At 40.4% G+C, this 17,509-nt stretch overlaps 1 protein-coding gene and 1 long non-coding RNA gene across 2 annotated transcripts in view; both read left to right on the top strand.

The window, feature by feature from the left end:
• LOC146653840 (uncharacterized) overlaps nucleotides 1-17,509 on the top strand; it is a 161,967-nt gene that overhangs the window by 16,321 nt on the left and 128,137 nt on the right. The gene's annotated exons all lie outside the window — the stretch shown is intronic.
• LOC146653842 (serine-protein kinase ATM-like) overlaps nucleotides 4,845-17,509 on the top strand; it is a 140,419-nt gene continuing 127,754 nt past the window's right edge. Inside the window, exon 1 of the mRNA XM_085380674.1 lies at nucleotides 4,845-5,614. Coding sequence (XP_085236800.1) covers nucleotides 5,612-5,614 — 3 coding nt within the window. The 5' untranslated portion in view covers nucleotides 4,845-5,611. The remainder of the gene's footprint in view (nucleotides 5,615-17,509) is intronic.

Here is a 17,509-nt window from a genome sequence, read left to right on the forward strand (position 1 = left end):
ACACACAGACAACCAGTGTCTCACACTGAATACCTCATGAGTGCACAGTAGTGTCACATGTTCGGCTCTTTTCCCTGTCCCCCACCCATGCTTGTCTCACACCCTCATTGAAGTTAATCGCTATAGTTATATTAGCCTTAATAATGTGGGAAACTACTGTGACCACAAAAATTTATCTTTCCGGTGGACTGCTTGTCATGCACTGGGTCTTGTGAATGACCCATTTAAGCACAATTCCTATTTCTTCTTCCCTGGATCTTGGGGTATTTCCTTACCCTGAGAGTTTTAAAAACAGGACGAAGCTTTAATGCATCATTTGTCTGGTAGCCTACTAACCCCTTAATGCAGAAAATCAGGAGGTATGTTATATATCCTTTGACTGAAGAGTTTAACAACTTTTTAGGGCTCTCTACCTGGTTTTGTTTATGAAGTCTTCTAATGAGAAGTGGAGCTTTATGTCATTTAAAGCCACAATATACTTGTAAATTTGTAAACACGTTAAAAAGTGTACCAATTACAAATTAAAAGTTTTAGCTAAAGAGTTGTAATGATGATCAGATCAAACAGATCTAATGGAAAAGACTCCTTTTATTTAATCTTCGGTTTTGTAGAGATCAGGTTCCATCAGATAAAGACTCATTGGTAAAAAAGACCCAAAGTGATTCATCAAAGAATGTAAATTATGACAAAATACCCATTCATGACTTTTATAAAGTCTATTTTTAATAATGTGCCTGTCTTATATCTAATTCAATGTTTCTAATCTGGTCCTAAAGCCTCTCCCTGCAGTTCCACCTTTGCCCACAGCAAGGCGCTCAACACCCTTTTTGTGCCTTTAATCCAATCTAGGAGAGCTGTAGCATCTGGTGGATGAGCAAATTAGACAGCTTAGGGGAGCCAGTGGTCCTACATTTGGCATTGCAAAGCTCCTTTACTGGGACATCGGTACTTAATCCTCACAGCTCTGATCATTACAGCTGATGAGAGGAGGAGACTGCTCCACATTGTCTCAAATGCAAGCCCTCCTCCTCAGCCTCAACAACAAACATCGACGTCTAAGCACAGATGCACATCTAAATGTAACATTATGCCAACTAATTACCACGATGAATTTAATATATATTTATTAAATTCTCATAGTTTTGTTCTCTAAAGTAAATTATATTATAGCAAATTATGTTTTTCTTATTGATTAATCTGCTTTAAACTCACTGGGGTTTTTTTTTCTTTTCTTTTTTTACAGCCAGTCAAACTTTCCTCGAGCCTGACATCAGATATGTAAATGTCTGATTTTACCTGACCAGCAGGTGAAAATATATTTAGTGCACAGTCATCTAAAAAGAAAGTAAGTAGATGGTAACCATGTGGAATTAAAAAAGTGCTTTCTGTTTTTACAGGGTTTCAAAATTGTACATGTTTGATTTAATAATTAACTTGGGATTTTGGCAATTTTGACATAAGTGAGTGTGAATGAGTGAGTTCTCCTTTTGTTAAGAAATCAATGCAGCATAAAACGTGTTTAAAAGCTTAAATGAAACTATTTGAAGATCAAATAAATGAATATTTCTAAAGATTACTGGCTATCGGCTGCCACAGTGTAAGAAAGTATAGGATGTTGTAAAAATATTAACACTGCACAAAATATCATCTGAACACTTGTTCTTACTCTTACCTTACATTGAGTAACGCCAACAGATCCCATGCCAGTGTGAGTATCACAGTCAGAGGAGTCACGACCTTGACTGTGCAGTGCCACGAATTGTCTCACATGTGCTCCATTTCCTTCCTTATATGCACGCACCGATACATTGGCACATGCGAACACCCCCGCACAAAGACATGCACTGCAAGGCCAAGACTGCCTGCAGCAGCCCGGGGGCTTCATTGTCACATTTACTTACTGCTGTTTAGGCATCATGCTGGGGGGCTAAAACGAACTCTCTTCTCCTCCCCCAACCCACGCAGTGAACTCAAACCCCACCGAAATCCACTCTGCTCATGTCCAAAACATGGCTGTGGAGCCACTGAATGCTGTTATATAGTTATTGGATTTGTCATATGGATTTCTTTCCCTTGTGGCTGAAAATGGCCCTTTTTCTCCTTATAATTTTGGTTTGGGAGATTTTGTCAAATGAACTAAAATCAAATAAAGTTACACGATGGATGAACCAAAAAAGCCTGATTGGTGTTTCTAAAAGTGCAAACACATGCATTTAATACAGTTTTATAGAGTGACTGTAGGTTACGACTTTAGTATCAGCTTGCAATGGGAGCACATCAGTCTTGGTGCCAATAAAGCTTTGGACCACAGCTTCATCTTCACTCATCTTCATACGACTGGTACATTTGTGCATGTTCTGTGGAAGGTGCCTCGCAGTGCCCCCCAAAAAAGGCTTGCGAGCTGATGTTAAAGTGGACTGGTTCATCTCTGAAAGCATTTTTTGAAAAATACCAAAATCAAGACAAATAACATCAAACTGCTGCTCAGACATCAGCTTCAACAACTAAACAGTTTTCCTCTAGTAGAAAAACAGCAGCCACCTTGGTTTTCTCCAATATTTTTCTTTTGGCTTGTTCAGAATTGAAATTTTTGGTGGAAGCTGTTGCAAAATGTTTCCATCCATGTGAGTCCTGTAGATGCGACACTGCAGCTGATGCGGAAAAGCAGAAGGCTCTGATTAGTAGGTCGGTCCTGCAGTGCAAAAACAGCTAATTACTCCTGTGATAACAAAGTCCTTTCTAGACACATGTTTCTACTCTGGGGACATCTTCGTGTAGGTGCTTTTAAACATTTGCTAAATTGTAGTTGCCTATTAATAAAATATATTATTACTATTATTATATTTCAATCTCTTTTTACTTCAATGGTTAAAAAGTTTGATCATCCTTCAATTATCATCCTTAAAAAACAGCGGGGACAGAGCCCATTTCAGCAGTTTACACCCTGGACAGGTCGCACCCTATTACAGGGTAACACAGAGAGACAGACAATCATTCATGCTCACATTCATGCTATCAGATAGATAGATAGATAGATAGATAGATAGATAGATATGCCTGAATATAATCTGTTAGAGTTACCACTGAATACCTCAGCCTACTGGTGACAAGGTTGTGGCTCTTGTGTTCAGAGTGAAAATCAAGGTATTGTCTTTCACATCACAAGTAGCCTGTTCAGTTGTACAGCTGCTGTAAGTGATAAACAGCAGCACCTGTTTTCCATAAGTGTAAATAAAGGCTGTGCCAACAGCAACATTTGATCTATATGTATGTCCAGTTCTGACCTTTGTGTTTTCAACATATCATTGATTTTTATTTCTCTGTACAGCGATGCTAAAATTTTGACTTTTTTAAAAAAAATATGTTGTTTTCTTGTGGTAATAAAAGCTTCTCTCACGGCATCCATGTTTTTTATTAAATAGAAGGGAGAGAGGTAATTATTTTATAATTATGGTTTTTAATGTAAAAAGGGCATTTAACCCATGCTAACCAGATATTACATACTCATATAGAGATCAAACATGGCTCATAGACAAAGTACTGTAATTACTGGGAGCAATATTGATTAAAAGGATTATATATATAAATACAGGTTAGAGCCTTTTTTCCTCAATCGCAGTCCAGTAATGTGAGCATTCTTTGGTGAAATGAATATGAGTTGAGTCATCAAACACACCGGCTGTAATTTGGTTGTTGTGAGGTCATGTTGTCGGTGTTGATGTTACACTGTGCTTGTTTGCTGTCAAACACACTTTGTGAAATTGTGCTTTTACTGGAAGCGCCCTCATTCGGGGCGTGCGTACAGCGGTGTGACGGTGTATATAGTGTACACACACAGTACATATGCCCCTGACCTATGTGCTGAGGTGAGGCTGTGTCATTGCCTCTATTCCATGCTTTGTGACGACAAACGTTAGTTTTCAAAGGCAAACAAATATCACCTTTTGATTAGCTTTGCTTTATCTATTTCACTGCCAAAGTTTTAATTCCAGCTTCTCATAAAATCCTGTTTGCTGAGCGAGATTACACCAGAGACGTTATAAGGACTTTGATTACACCAATGCTTCATTTCCCCTAAAATGTCAGATGGCAGTCTCTAATGCCTATCTCTAATGAGTGTAACCCGGCGCTGTGGACAGGCCCACAGGCTTCCACAACTATACCCTTGACTTCAAGGCAGGCATTAAAATGGAGGGGTGGGGGTAGTGGGGGTTGGTGGTGGTGGTGAGTGGTGGATTATTGGGTTGAGGGAGGCGATATAAACTGTGTATGTGCGTCTTCGGGGTGCGGGGGGGGGGGGGCTCTTCATCTTAACCCCTTTTCTTCCCCCTGACAGAGTGGCTGCCTTCCCCTCCTATCTTCTGTTCAATGCGATTATTAAATCTCATCAATCAAGTTCACGTTGTTATTCAGTTTAAAAGAAAAAAACAACTACATTTTCTACTTAAACAACAGAAAATACGCGTCACTGGGTGTCCTTGTAGATTCCCATTATTACGGGGGAGCTCGCTTCTGTTTTCACACACGAAAGAAAAACATTAGGAACTAAATTCAAGCCAGATCTGGGGCACAGCGGCGTGTTCCGCGTACACCTGCACGCCAGCAGACAGCGCTTTCTGTTTGAGCTGATACAACCCCGTGCGTAAAAATCCTTGGTACCTTGGTGCGTCAGGTGCAGCTCATGTCCTTAATGCAAATGCCCCACTCGCTGCGTGCTCTCACACTCTTCCACCTCCACAACAGTATCCTGCCCCGAGGAGCGACCGGCTGCCGCCTCTGCTCCTTTAAGGCAATGAGGAATTAAAGCGTCTGCAGGGGCAGGGGAGAGGGTTATTCTGTGTAATGCTCAGAGAGTCAGGGTGGTGCGATTAGAGAGCGGCAGCGGAGAAGATGCGCTTGCTCGCCTCTTGCTGGACGCACAGAGGCGATGAAGATGATCTGACTTTGGAGTCTGAGCAAAAAACCTGCTTTTCATTCTTCTGCCACCGCCCTCTCTCTTCTCTTTGCTTCTTTTCTCTTTTAGTTGTTTTAATTTTGTAACATTTTATTTATTCATTTATTTTTACCTTCAAGGATGATCCGTCTTCCAGTGTTTTATTCAGGAAACCTGAAACCGGACATTTTTCTTTTAAAGATTTAGTTTAACCATTTTTTCTAAATTTTAATTTTTGTTTGTTTCTTTCTTGTTTTCGGATTTAATTTCTTTTCCCAGGATCCGCTCTAACCCGGCTCTGACTCAGCATCACACACACACCTGGGCTTCACCCCTTCAGCATCCTTTTGAATAACAGGGACAAGCAGCAAGACGCGGAGCACAGGAAGGAGAGTCTGAGCAGAGCTCTCCCCAAGAAAATCACAGAGGCGCATTTATGCTCCGAGACATCCCAGAAACCAAATCAGTGTAACAAAAAAGTACGAAGGAGATATTAAAAGTAGAGACTTGGACCGGTTTGCTTCAAGACAGTGGCAAATGTTTAACCTTAGCCCAAGCGCACAGAAGAGAAACCCAGGGAGGCACCGGTCAGAGGAAGAAGAGAAAGCATAGCTTGGGGGGATTGAACGGAGCAGGGCATGTGGATATTGGCTTTTATCTTTTCCCAGAGCATCTTGAATGGTAAGTTGCACCTGCTCATATTTTTATTATTATTTTTATTATTATTTTTATTATTGCTTATCACATACTGCAGAAGGCAAATCACTGGTAGACAGCTAAGTGACTGAGGAGGGAGGATGGAGGTCACCTGTGACCCACATGAAATGGATTTTATATGCTTGTCAAAAGGCTGACACCCCTGATAGAGGGGGAGAGACGGGCGAGGCATGAATTGCGTTTTAAATCCTTCAAGCTCTCCTACAAACCATTAGACCCATATCTGGCCTTCAGATATACACCCTGAACCAGGAGAAATAAAACGGCTATACCATGTTGTTAGTGTGCCTGTAGTCAGTCTGTTTAATTGCAATAGTTGGATATTATGTCAAGTTTGAATAGTTTTTCATTTGAATCATATTAATAATATTTGTTTTTGTTTTATACCAAATGATACTTATTTTTTCCTGTCACAACCTTGTTTCACTGTGGCCCTTAGTAATAAGTGACGTCTTTGATATAATGGACATTTGGTTTAACCCTTTCCCCATCCCCCACAGAGAGCATATTTTTCAAGTTCAAATGGCCTAAATTGACACTAAAGCATCAAAAAAGGCCAGTTTATACAAAGATCTTTAAAGGCAGTCATTCGTATTTGCATTTTAACGTTTTGGGGTTTGTTGTTTTTTTATTAAAAAAATTAAATTATATTTCTGGCTTGAGCAGGGTGTTCGCAGCACCTGCAAAACCAGTTTTGTTACAAATGTGAGCTCAGCTTTTTGTATGTAAATAAAAGTGCCCGTGTGACATCTGGGACACAGTGTGACTAAGAACTCTCTTTTTGTTCTTAACTTATGGCTTTAAAAAAAAAAAATCGAGATATATATCTTATATCGCCATCCAGGTAAAAAATATCGAGATATGAATTTTGGGTCATATCGCCCAGCCCTAGTTGTGAGCCTGTGTGAAAGATTTTCATCTTGCGATCTGAACGCAGTAAGGAAGAAAAACGTGCCCTGAGGCAACTGTTGACATTGCGTTGAGAGCCGCTCTGTGCTGAGCTCCTGCTCAGTATTGTTATAATGTATTTATATAACACTGTTAAATGGCGAGACCTGTTCCACATTCATCTACATAAAGGAGCACTGTATTGCCTAGGGCTAAGCACAGACACGCACACACAGACACACTCGAGTACACAAACGCAGATGAGATCATTAAGCAAGGCCCTCCCATTGCTACCCGCAACCCCTCGGCACACCCGGCATTGACTGTTGATTCCCCTCCTCACTTGTCACTCGTGATTGCCAAAAAGCAAGGCACCATATGCCATTCTGTTTGTAAATGCGACCACCCCCTGTGTCATCTTAAACACACACACACACCTACATGAACAACCATACGCATGCACGCAAACACACAGGCGCACGCACGAATGCGACAGACACAATTTCCCAGTCGTAGTCAAAGACAACGACAAACTGCAATTCCCCTCAGCAAACGGTTCTCAGATGATGAAAGTGAGCGTTTTCTTCCTCTGATTTTTGATGTGCAGCGTGGATGTGATCAGAGAGGCCTCCCTCGCATTGCCACTCTCCTCTCTCTTTCTCAGCATTATGCAGTCTGTCTCTGCACCTTCCCTCCTCCCCCCGCTGTAACAGAAAACACTCACACTAGACAAGAGCAAACTGTTTCCATCTGCTTGCTAATTCTTGATCTGTTAGTCTGGCTTGCAGGGGGAATGGTGACTTTTAGCTCCTGTGTTAACAGGGTCAACCCAGATTTCTTCCTCTATCCTTTCAGTGTAAATATTTTTTTGTTTTGTTTTGTTTTTATAGGTGAAACAGGATTATTTATCTGTCAGCCTTTCTAGCTTTATTCCCAGTTGACAGTTTCAGTGGGCTGGATCTGTTCACATGTTATCACATTAAAACAAGCTATAAAGAAACATCTGGCTGAGTGAGACTGGCTGTCATTATCCTTCATGAGCTGGTGGTTCATCATTATCACGCCGACTGGCTGACTGACAGCAGTCACTGATTAACATATTGACTCTAATTGACTGTCTGGCTGGCCATCTAAATGACTGACTTAAGCAGAGACTTACTGACTGGCTGGCCGGCTGGCTCACTAACTAATACAGCCACATGGCTGGTCTACTGACTCACTAATTAACTGACTGACCCACTCTACTGACTGACTGATTGACTTGCATCCGCAGACTGACCAGTTGACAGTTGCTTTGTCTCATCATGTGTTTTTATCAGTGCGGTAAGGGAAGCCTCGCTCTTGATATCAGCACGACGGCTCTCTGACTGACAGGCACATTTCCATTTTTTCCCATTAACTCAGATATGGGAAGAAATTTGAAGAAGTGATGAGATAAAAGAGCCTGGGAAGAAATAGACTGGTGGCTCTGCTTCTGAGTGTGTGTGCCTGTTTATTCAAATAGAAGAGACCAGCCCTGCAGTCTGTTTCATCCTTATTGACAAAGTTCTGCTGCATTTTCCTATAAAGTGCAATCAGTGTAGAAAGGATTTGGAACAAGTCGCTGATCACATTTCATTTTTTATTTTTTCTCTGCTTTAGTTATTCTTAGTTATTCTTGTGCAGCTTTGTTAGTTTTCAGTTTGTCTGACCTGCAGTTACCATCTACATGCTTTATTTCAGTAACTTGCATTCAGTGGAAGATCTGAGTAACAAACTATTTCCATTTGATGCCTTAAATGCCGTCTATTGTTTTACTCTGTCTTGAATTTGGTTGTCTTAACTCTGTAATCAAAGGCATCAGAACTGTTGATACGTGTGGTCCTGTAGCTACTGTAAATTTTAAGAGAGCAGTTGTATTTGTCCATGTGGGTGTACAGTATTTATTTGGACACATGCTTATATGCTTGCACTGTACGTGGGTCCTACCGGCGTAACTGTGTGTAGTGAAGCGTGCATGTGTGCTACAGTGTTCACATTGAACACAGAAATCATGGCACTCTGCGACAGCTGCTACATAATCAGATTACTACTGCTTCAATTTGGGTTGCTTTATGTGTGTCTGGTCATTTGGGCCAGACCCATCTCTTGAGGCAACAGTGGTAGGTCTGACAGCATGTGTGGCCAGGATACATTCATTCAATTTGAGTCTGTTACCTTCTCTGGACTTCAGAGTGTCTAGAGACGAGGTCAGTGCTCGCACGTGTGTGTTAAAGTGTTCACATATGTGCTACATTTTTGGGTGCACCTGGTTCAGAAGGTATCTAAACCAGAAGAGCAGAGCTTAAAAGGAAGCGTAGCATGTCAGTGTGTCACACAAGCTGTGCTTTTACATATTCTGCTCCATTTATTGCAGACACACCAGCCTTCTCATCTTTCCCTTTCATCTTTCATTTTCCACATTCCTCCTCTCATTCTCTCTGACTCTTGTTGGATTCTCTAAAGCTAATTAATGTTGAAAAGGACATTTCTTTTAGCAAAGTCCTCCAGATGCTTTTTGGCTTTTACTTGGGGCCATCTTATCACACCAGATTCTCATTTCTCAGGAATTAATTTAAAATTTTCTGCCCTTTTAATTTTTACTGCTGAGTTCAGTGTGTGTGTATTCACCAACACAGTGCTGTGAAAAAGTATTTGCCCCCTTCCTGGTTTCTTAAATGTTTGCACATTTGTCACACTTGGATGTTTCAGGTCGTCAAACGAATTTAAATATTAGACAAAGATAAACCGAGTAATTGCTCAATGCAGTTTATAAATGATGATTTTGATCATTAAGGGGAAAAAAGCTATCCAAACCTACCTGGCCCTATGTGAAAAAGCTATTGCCTCCTAAACCTAATAACTGGTTGCACAACCCTTGGCAACAAGAACTGTAATCAAGCGTTTGATAACCGGCAATGAGTCTTTCACCTCACTGGATGAATTTTGGCCCACTGTTCTTCACAGAATTGTTTTAATTCAGCAATATTCAAGGGTTTTAGTCCGTAAACAGTCCATTTAAGGTCATGCCAAAGAATCTGAATCTGATTTAAGTCTAGAATTTAACTCTCCCACTCCAAAACCTAAAATATCTGTTTTGTGAGCAATTCAGGGGCAGACTTGCTGGTGTGTTTTGGATCGTTGTCCTGCTGCTCAACTCAAGTGTGCTACAGGGGATGAACTGATCGTGGGACATTTCTGGTCCTAAAGCAGCAAAATCAGCTCCCAGACCGTCATACTACAACCACCATATCTGACTGCTGGTATGATGTTCTTTTTATGAAATGCTGTGTTAGTTTTATGCAAAACCGGACTCAAACCATCTAAAAAGTTCAGCTTTTGTCTCATCAGTCCACAAATATTTTCTTGGACATCTTAGGGATCATCAAAATGTTTTTTGTTAAATGTGAGACAAGCCTTTGTACTGTTTTTGGTCAGCAGTGGTTTTCTCCTTGGAACTCTCCCATTTTTGCCCATTTTTGTCTCTTTCTTATTGTTGAATCATCAACTCTGATCATAACTGGCCTAACCACTTGGACGGGTCATCCATCTGCTTTTGGAGTAATTTTGGTAGGTCGGCCACTTTTGGGAAGGCGGTTCATTGAATCCCAAAGCCTTTAAAATGGCTTTACAGACTGACAGAGGTCAATGGCTTTGTTGCTCAGCTGTTTCTTTACATCAGGGCATGATGTGTTGCTTTTTGAGATCTTTTAGCCTCGGCCTAGGTGTGGCTCATGAAATTGAATTCATCTGTCCAAAAATAAAATGTGGTTAATCACAGATAATTTATGATTAATTTACTGGGAGGTTTTTTGTTTTTTTTTACACAGGACCAGGTAGGTTTGGATAGCTTATTCCGCTTAATGAATGAAATGATCATTTCTAAACTGCATTTTGGATTTACTCAGCTTATCTTTGTCTACTATTAAAATTTGTTTGTCATATATAAGTGTGAGAAATATTAAAAAAGAACAGAAAGACATCAGGAGAGGGACAAATACCTTTTCACTGTATTATACACAGTTTAATGGCAGAAATTATACATTGTGTCTAGGCGCAGATGATATTTATTTGGACAAAGTGAACATCTTGATTGATGACTGCGCTTGCTTTCTGTTTTTATTTGTGGAAACCTTTAACCCAGGTTTCAGCAATTAGTAATGCATCATTATGAGAGGAAAGGAGTCAGTACCTGTCTGCATAGCATCTTAGCATTGTTTTAAAACATAAAGTATCCAGTGGCAGCTCTATCTCCGCTGCCATGTTTGATCTTAAACAGACTCTGCAGAAAAGGAAAGAGAACCGGTGACCTCAGTCAAACTATACTTCTGGGACAGCTGGTTGCCCCTGTGTGTGTTTTACCCCGGTGTTCGTGGGTATTGTTTCTACCACAAGGGCATTTTGTCACCTCCCAGCTGGTCTTATCAGAGTCTTGCAGAGCTATGTGGTCTCGGAAAGGTCACCCACACCACAGGAGGCAGCAGACATGGATACACTTCGCACCCCCCACTGTGTTGTTTTCTCTGTCTCTTCAACTTCTGAAGATGGCGAAGACCATCTTTCTTTGGTTTTATTGGGTTTTTTTCTTTCTGTGTGTCGCGTGTTCATTTTTCCACACAAGCGAAGAGACTCGAGGCTGAGGTCAGAGGTCGACATCACAGTCTCGAGGCTCCAATGACATTCCTCTTGTTTATTGCAATTCCTGCGACCTAGACCAAGTGAGACAGACATAAGATTGAAGGATTGCACAAAATGTCCTCAACTTCCTCATTATCTCCTTGGCTGCTTATGCCCTCATGTTGAGCTGGCTCACTCTGCTTCATTACTGTAAGGAGACTATCTTAAAGGTGGAATGGCAGGCTTCCAGTTGGCTCTATCAACCTGTCAATCACTCCAGTCTAATCTTAGCTCTGCCCCTCAGTGCTGCCCATCATTTCCTGGCACTGTGGAGCAGTGAGCAGATTCTTATTCCCCTGAAATAGATAAGGATTTTAATGGATGGCCTACTCAATTATGCAATGGTGTTTTGTTGTTTACTTTTGGTGGCAATACTGCACCCTTCTCATTTCTTCTTTCTTTTTCTCTTAGGCCAAAAAAATAACTTTCACCACTGAGCTAGACCAGCTTGCAAGGCATATGCTGCACAATGCACGTATTAAAATGGTAATGGATACTGTTGAAAGGCTTCTTGTAAACACACACATACACGTCTGCACACACGCGCGGTGCTCTCTGCCACTCTGTCCGTCATTCTCTGCTGTTGTCACAGTAACCATCTCACCTTCCCTTCACAGTCCCGCCCTAATGAGACCACTGGAGGACACGGAGAGGGAGAGAGCAGCAAGGGGGTGGCAGAGAGATGCAGACACAGAGAAAAACAGACATGTATCACAGGAAGATGGGCAGCATGGAGGCAGGGTTGCCATTGTCTTGTATCTGCTCGCTGCACACGAGAAACCCTCTCTGTCAGCTACCGTTCCAGAAACAAAAGCCACTGCCCAGCCAGCAGCATCTGCTGATTACACTGTCTGCTCATGACCACACCACAAGTTCAGTTTGCTGGCTTGGCATTTCCATGTAAATCCAATAACATTATCGTTAATAGATAATTACCCCGCGCTGCATGATTTGTGACCGCAAACACAGATTAAAATTCAATTAAAGGTAAAAGTGTGCGTGGGTGCTGCCTGCTCTGCTTTGCTGAGTGGCTCCATTGAAGCTCAATGAATCACATTCAGCGATTATATCTAATGTACATGTGTATAATGCACTTGAATTCATTTGAAAGAGGCAGTATTAAAATAAATGTGTGAGGGTTTTTTTTTTTTTTTTTGAATCTCCGGAAAACATCGCTGTACACAAATGCGATCAACGTCACATGAAGGTTGATAAACAAATAGATACAGCCAGAAAGGGAGAACGTGGTGGAGCAGACCAGCAACGCTCATATTAACATCTGTTCTTTTATGTACTTTTAAAGTCTCTCCGTCTGCTGCAGCATCATAAAAGCTCTAAATGAAGTGAACGAGGCCTCTGGGCTCTGCACAGATTGGCCCAAGAATTTCATCTGGGAAAACACATCTGCCAAATGTTACAGTAATAAGCAGGCCGCTCGTACGGGCATATGAGTGTGTGCAACAGGTTCAGAGGCTCTCATTTAAAGGCATACAGTGTGCTCATATGAGACCAAATGTAAGGCATGCAAAAGTACAACGCATGCTTATTCTTGTCAATGAGATATACATGCGCTTTGATTACACGTGTGCATGTGTGACGTTTGAGGATCCTCTAAAGCGGGGTGTGTGACCTTTCACCATAGTTATTAACCAAGAGATACCATTAAATGATATAAAAGTCCTGTCCTGTGTTTTTTTTTTCTAAATAAAAGGACATTTTCAGAGAAATTAACAAAAACATTCTGTCTTATAATTACAGGACAGTCTGGCCAATGTGCTAGCAGAACATTTTCTGTAACTTTACACATTTATTTCATACAATTTAAGCCCAGAGAGTCGTGTTGATAGATTTATTTTATTTACTACAGAGATGTGTTATTGAAATTGCACTTATTATCCTTTATTAAAATCTCTCAGGGACTAAATGTCTAGTTAAACTTCTTTAAACTGACAGAAAGGAGAATTTCACTGGTCTGGCCCACTTTAAATCAAAATGGCCTATATGTGGCCTGTGGTGTAAAATGAATATGACGTCCCTGCTCTAGCAGGTTCAATCAGTGACATCAATCAGAATGTGTCACATTTAACCATGGTATGGAGCTGTTCCCATCTTATTTCTGTGCTGCACTTGTTAGGGGGAGATAACTGCAACCCTAAACTAACAAACTGCCCAGCCAGGAGCCTTTCAGTCAGTCATAACAGCATCTTCGAGCTACATGCATGTCCTAGTGTGATTTAGCAGATTCGGCCTCGCGGTGAGCCCTCGTTCTTTGTTGGAGCCGTTTACATAATAGCAGATTTGGGTTTTATGAGGTGAATGTTAGATAACACACAATCATAGTGTAGTGTGATTTCCAGTCTTTACTGTGGCTTCATATGTCAGGACTTACAAAATGCTGTTGATCAGCACTGCAAATTTGCCTATACTTGCTCCAAAGATTTGCATAGATTTCCTCAGCTTCACTGCCAGTCTCAAATATCCAATGATTGTTGAATATGTGATGTTATATGTGATTCCCTCTTCTTTTAGAGGCAGTCCATAAACATCTGGGAACTGAGGAGACCAGCTGTTAGATTTTGGGGAGAGGAATGTTGTCTCACTCTTGTCTGATACAGGATTTTAAATGGTGAAAGGTCTGGACCGCAGGCAAGCCAATTCAGCATCCGAACTCTTCTCCTGTGAAATCATGTTTTTGTAAATATGCAAGGCCTTCCCTGAAAATTGTAATTTGGATCGGAGCACATGTTGCTCTAATACCTGTATATAAAACCTGTATTTACCTTTCTACAGCGATGGTGCCTTTCCACATGTTCAAGCTGCCAATTTCAGAACTTTAACCTGTATTTATGGATTTCATTTTGAACTGTGTTCAGACAGCGAATTCTGGAAGTGTTCCTGAAACCATGCAATGATTTCCATCACATACTCATCAGCATCCGGTATTGATTTTCAGCCTTGTCCTTTGCACACAGAGATTTCTCCAGATTATCTGAATCTTTTGATGATATGATGCACTGCAGCTGATGAGATATTTAAAGTTTTTACTCTGTGGTGAACCTCTGCTCATCTTTACCTCTGTGAAGCTCTGCCTCTCTAAGATGTTCTTTATACCCATCATGTTACAGATCTGTAGTCTTTTAACCTAATTAGTTGCATTATGCATCTCCAGCTGTTTCTTTTAGTACCATTTACTTTTCCAGCCTTTCGCTGCTCAGTCTCAACTTTTTTTGAGACCTGCTGCTGTCATCAAATTCAAAATGAGTTTTTATGGGTTTATGAGATTTGCAAATCATCGCATTCTGTTTTTAGTAATAATTTGCTCACGCACGCGGCATTTACACTAACGTGGACGGTGCACAACACGACATTCACATTATCTGTGTGTATGATGACTATCCTGACATTGCTACAGTCCTCACCCAGTAATACTGTTCGCTCCCAATCAACGTCCCTTGTCAATATTTACTATCGTCTGCCGGTACATCAGCCGCCTTTGCCGTGTTCTCGTTTCTCACCGTCAACTTAATTAGTCACATCTCTTGGTTTAATTACATCAAGTGGAAGGAGGTTGCAATCTCAAGTAGATCAAATTAAGCTCTATGCAAATGCTGGAGTGTCTCGTTCCAGGTTTCTGTGGCAACAATGTCTCTATCTTCCTTATTTCTGTTGGGAGGAGTAATGCAAAGCTTGTCATCAGTTGCTAAATGAAATCTTACACTGGAAATCACTCCTATTAGGCAGGTTAAGTGGTTGACTGTCTGTTTAAGTTTCCACTGAGAAGTGACTAATCCCCGCTGTGTGTGTGTGTGTGAGAGAGACCGAGAATGAGAGAGGGGGACGATATGAGAATGAACCAGCTTAGATTTGGGAGAAAACATCAGAGTTACATCATATTTGACTAATCAGCACTGACAGCCTGTACAGAGATGATCAACTTCAGCAACTTTTCAGCATCACTGGCAAGTAAACTAACCATGTATCCTTTTCTATCTTGTTCTATCTCTCAAGATACTGTAAGTAAATGTTTCAGGATAGTATAATGTCATCAATACAAATTAACACTGTGCTATCAAAACACAGCCGAATCAAGTTTCAGCCTGTGGTTATACATTTCCTACTAATGTACTTGTGTGCTGCACTTCCTCTTAAACTGCATGGTCATATTGACACTTTAATCAATGCATTCCTTAAAGGGATTCTTAAAGCAGTAATCTAGTGCTGCTCAATGCTGCACTTCACCTGCTTAATGCTTCAAAAGTTGCTAACTTTGTTGTTGCGTACGTGTGGCAGCACGCTTGCACCGAACAAGATTTCTGCAGAAAATGGCAAAAAAAGGTCAAAATGTTCCATGAATCTAAACAGACATCCAGAGCTGAGTGATAATTCTTATAGATTATTGTTAGGTTTGTGTTAAATCCCAAAATAAAACTTAAATGTAATTCTGATTTATTGTTTGCAATAGAAAAATATTAATCTGATTTGATTTCAGTACAAATTAATTATAGGAATAATTGACTGTTTTTATTTCATTTTATTTTCTCGCACAGCCCCCATTAAAATGGAAATTTTTCCATAGTGGTTACTGGGAGCTGCTGGCCGGTCTGTAGGCCTGTGCGTCTGAGGCAGTTTTATTCCTTAATATGAAAGAAAAGCAAATAAACTGGACCTTCTGTGATGCTGCTGATCACAAATTTGATTTTGTTTTATAATGTAGTTGAAATGTTTTTCTGCTGCGCTGAACTTTTATCCTTAGTGCAACTGTGCTTTCAGCTACTTTAGCAACCAATCTTTAAGTAATGCAATGTTTCTTAAGTACAATAAAAAAATTGTGAGCTTGTGTGGAACTGGATTTCTCTAATCATTCCCATCCACTGTGTCCCATCGACTCCATCACTGAAATTCAAGCCAAGATTTTTGTAGTGTGATTTGGAGTCTTTACTGTGCACCAAGATTTCTGTCTTGCTTGTGAGCCACAACTCTTACTTCATCAGCCCCCTTCCCATTCCTCTGTCCACTCTGCACTCATGTGGGAAATGCATAAACTATGTGATATTGACGGACACGGTGCACAGGCCTGCCGGACAGTTATGCAAGGATAATGTGAACTGAAAGGTCTTCTGTGTAAATTTTCTTTTATATTATAGCGCTGTGACTTATCTGACTATGTGTTAAATTATTGAAATTATTATATATATGCGAAAGTTAAGGAATCTGAAAGAAAAAAATATAGAAGACACCAAGGTAATTATTCCAGATTACATTTTGCTCATCCTGTTTACATGGGACTAAAGTATGCCATGTAAAGGGCTTTAATCTGCAACACATGCTGTGCACTATTGGAGAGATTTTCATGATCATTTGTTGAGGTTATTGTTTTGGTGGACATGTGGTCCCTTGTAATCCCTTCCCATGAAACAACTGTCCATTGTTCACTCATAACCCAGATGATCCCAAACATTAAATGAAGCATTATGAAGCCAGTACAAAACACTTTAGGGGGTCAGCAGTTTTTGCACCAGAGACACAGAGAAAGCTGACTAACCTCATTTTACCCAAATCTCAGTAAAGACAGTGATGGAAATATTCAAATCAAAACAGAAATAACAGTGACTGTATTTCTATGTTATTTAAAAGGCCTGCTGGATGCATTTCTAAACACATAACTCGAGGTGTTGCACATTGATTTAACTCTCCACAAAAGGTAAACTGACCAAACAAACAAAGAAAGAAAAAAAGAAGAAGAAGAAAAAAGCAAAACTGCGGCATAAAGCAAATCAGCCAACAGCAGAAACCAGTCAGCCTTTACTTTGCTATAAAATTTCTCAGTTGGCCCAAACCAGGAAGTGCAGCATGGTGGTTGGAAGAGTAAACATGAACATGACTGAATATCATTCCTGCAGTGTGACTTCATTATTGATTAAAACAATGAAAACACACTTTGACTGAAAAACACTCACTGTGCATGTTAATGTTGTGAAAACTGTCCTATGTATTACCAAAGCCTGCATTGGTATCGGATCAATCCTTTGTTTCTGTCCTCTAAGTTCAGTATGTAGTCCAGTTAATTATGTCAAATAAATTACTTTTTAGAAATAAAAAAATACACCTCAAACATGCACTATGAAAAATGTCTGAACCTTTTTGTGTTGACTGTCATGTCTGTCTCATTTATAGTTCATTTAAACAACAGAAGTTGACCCTTTAGAGACAGGCATATTTAAATGGATCCAAGCAAACCCAGGTTCCAAATTCATGAAAAGCTGAAAGGTGTGTTTT

The sequence above is a fragment of the Rhamphochromis longiceps genome, linkage group LG14 (assembly GCF_057381845.1).
Source record: "Rhamphochromis longiceps isolate RC_006_pf linkage group LG14, R_longiceps_female_GT1.1, whole genome shotgun sequence".
Lineage (NCBI taxonomy): Eukaryota > Metazoa > Chordata > Actinopteri > Cichliformes > Cichlidae > Rhamphochromis > Rhamphochromis longiceps.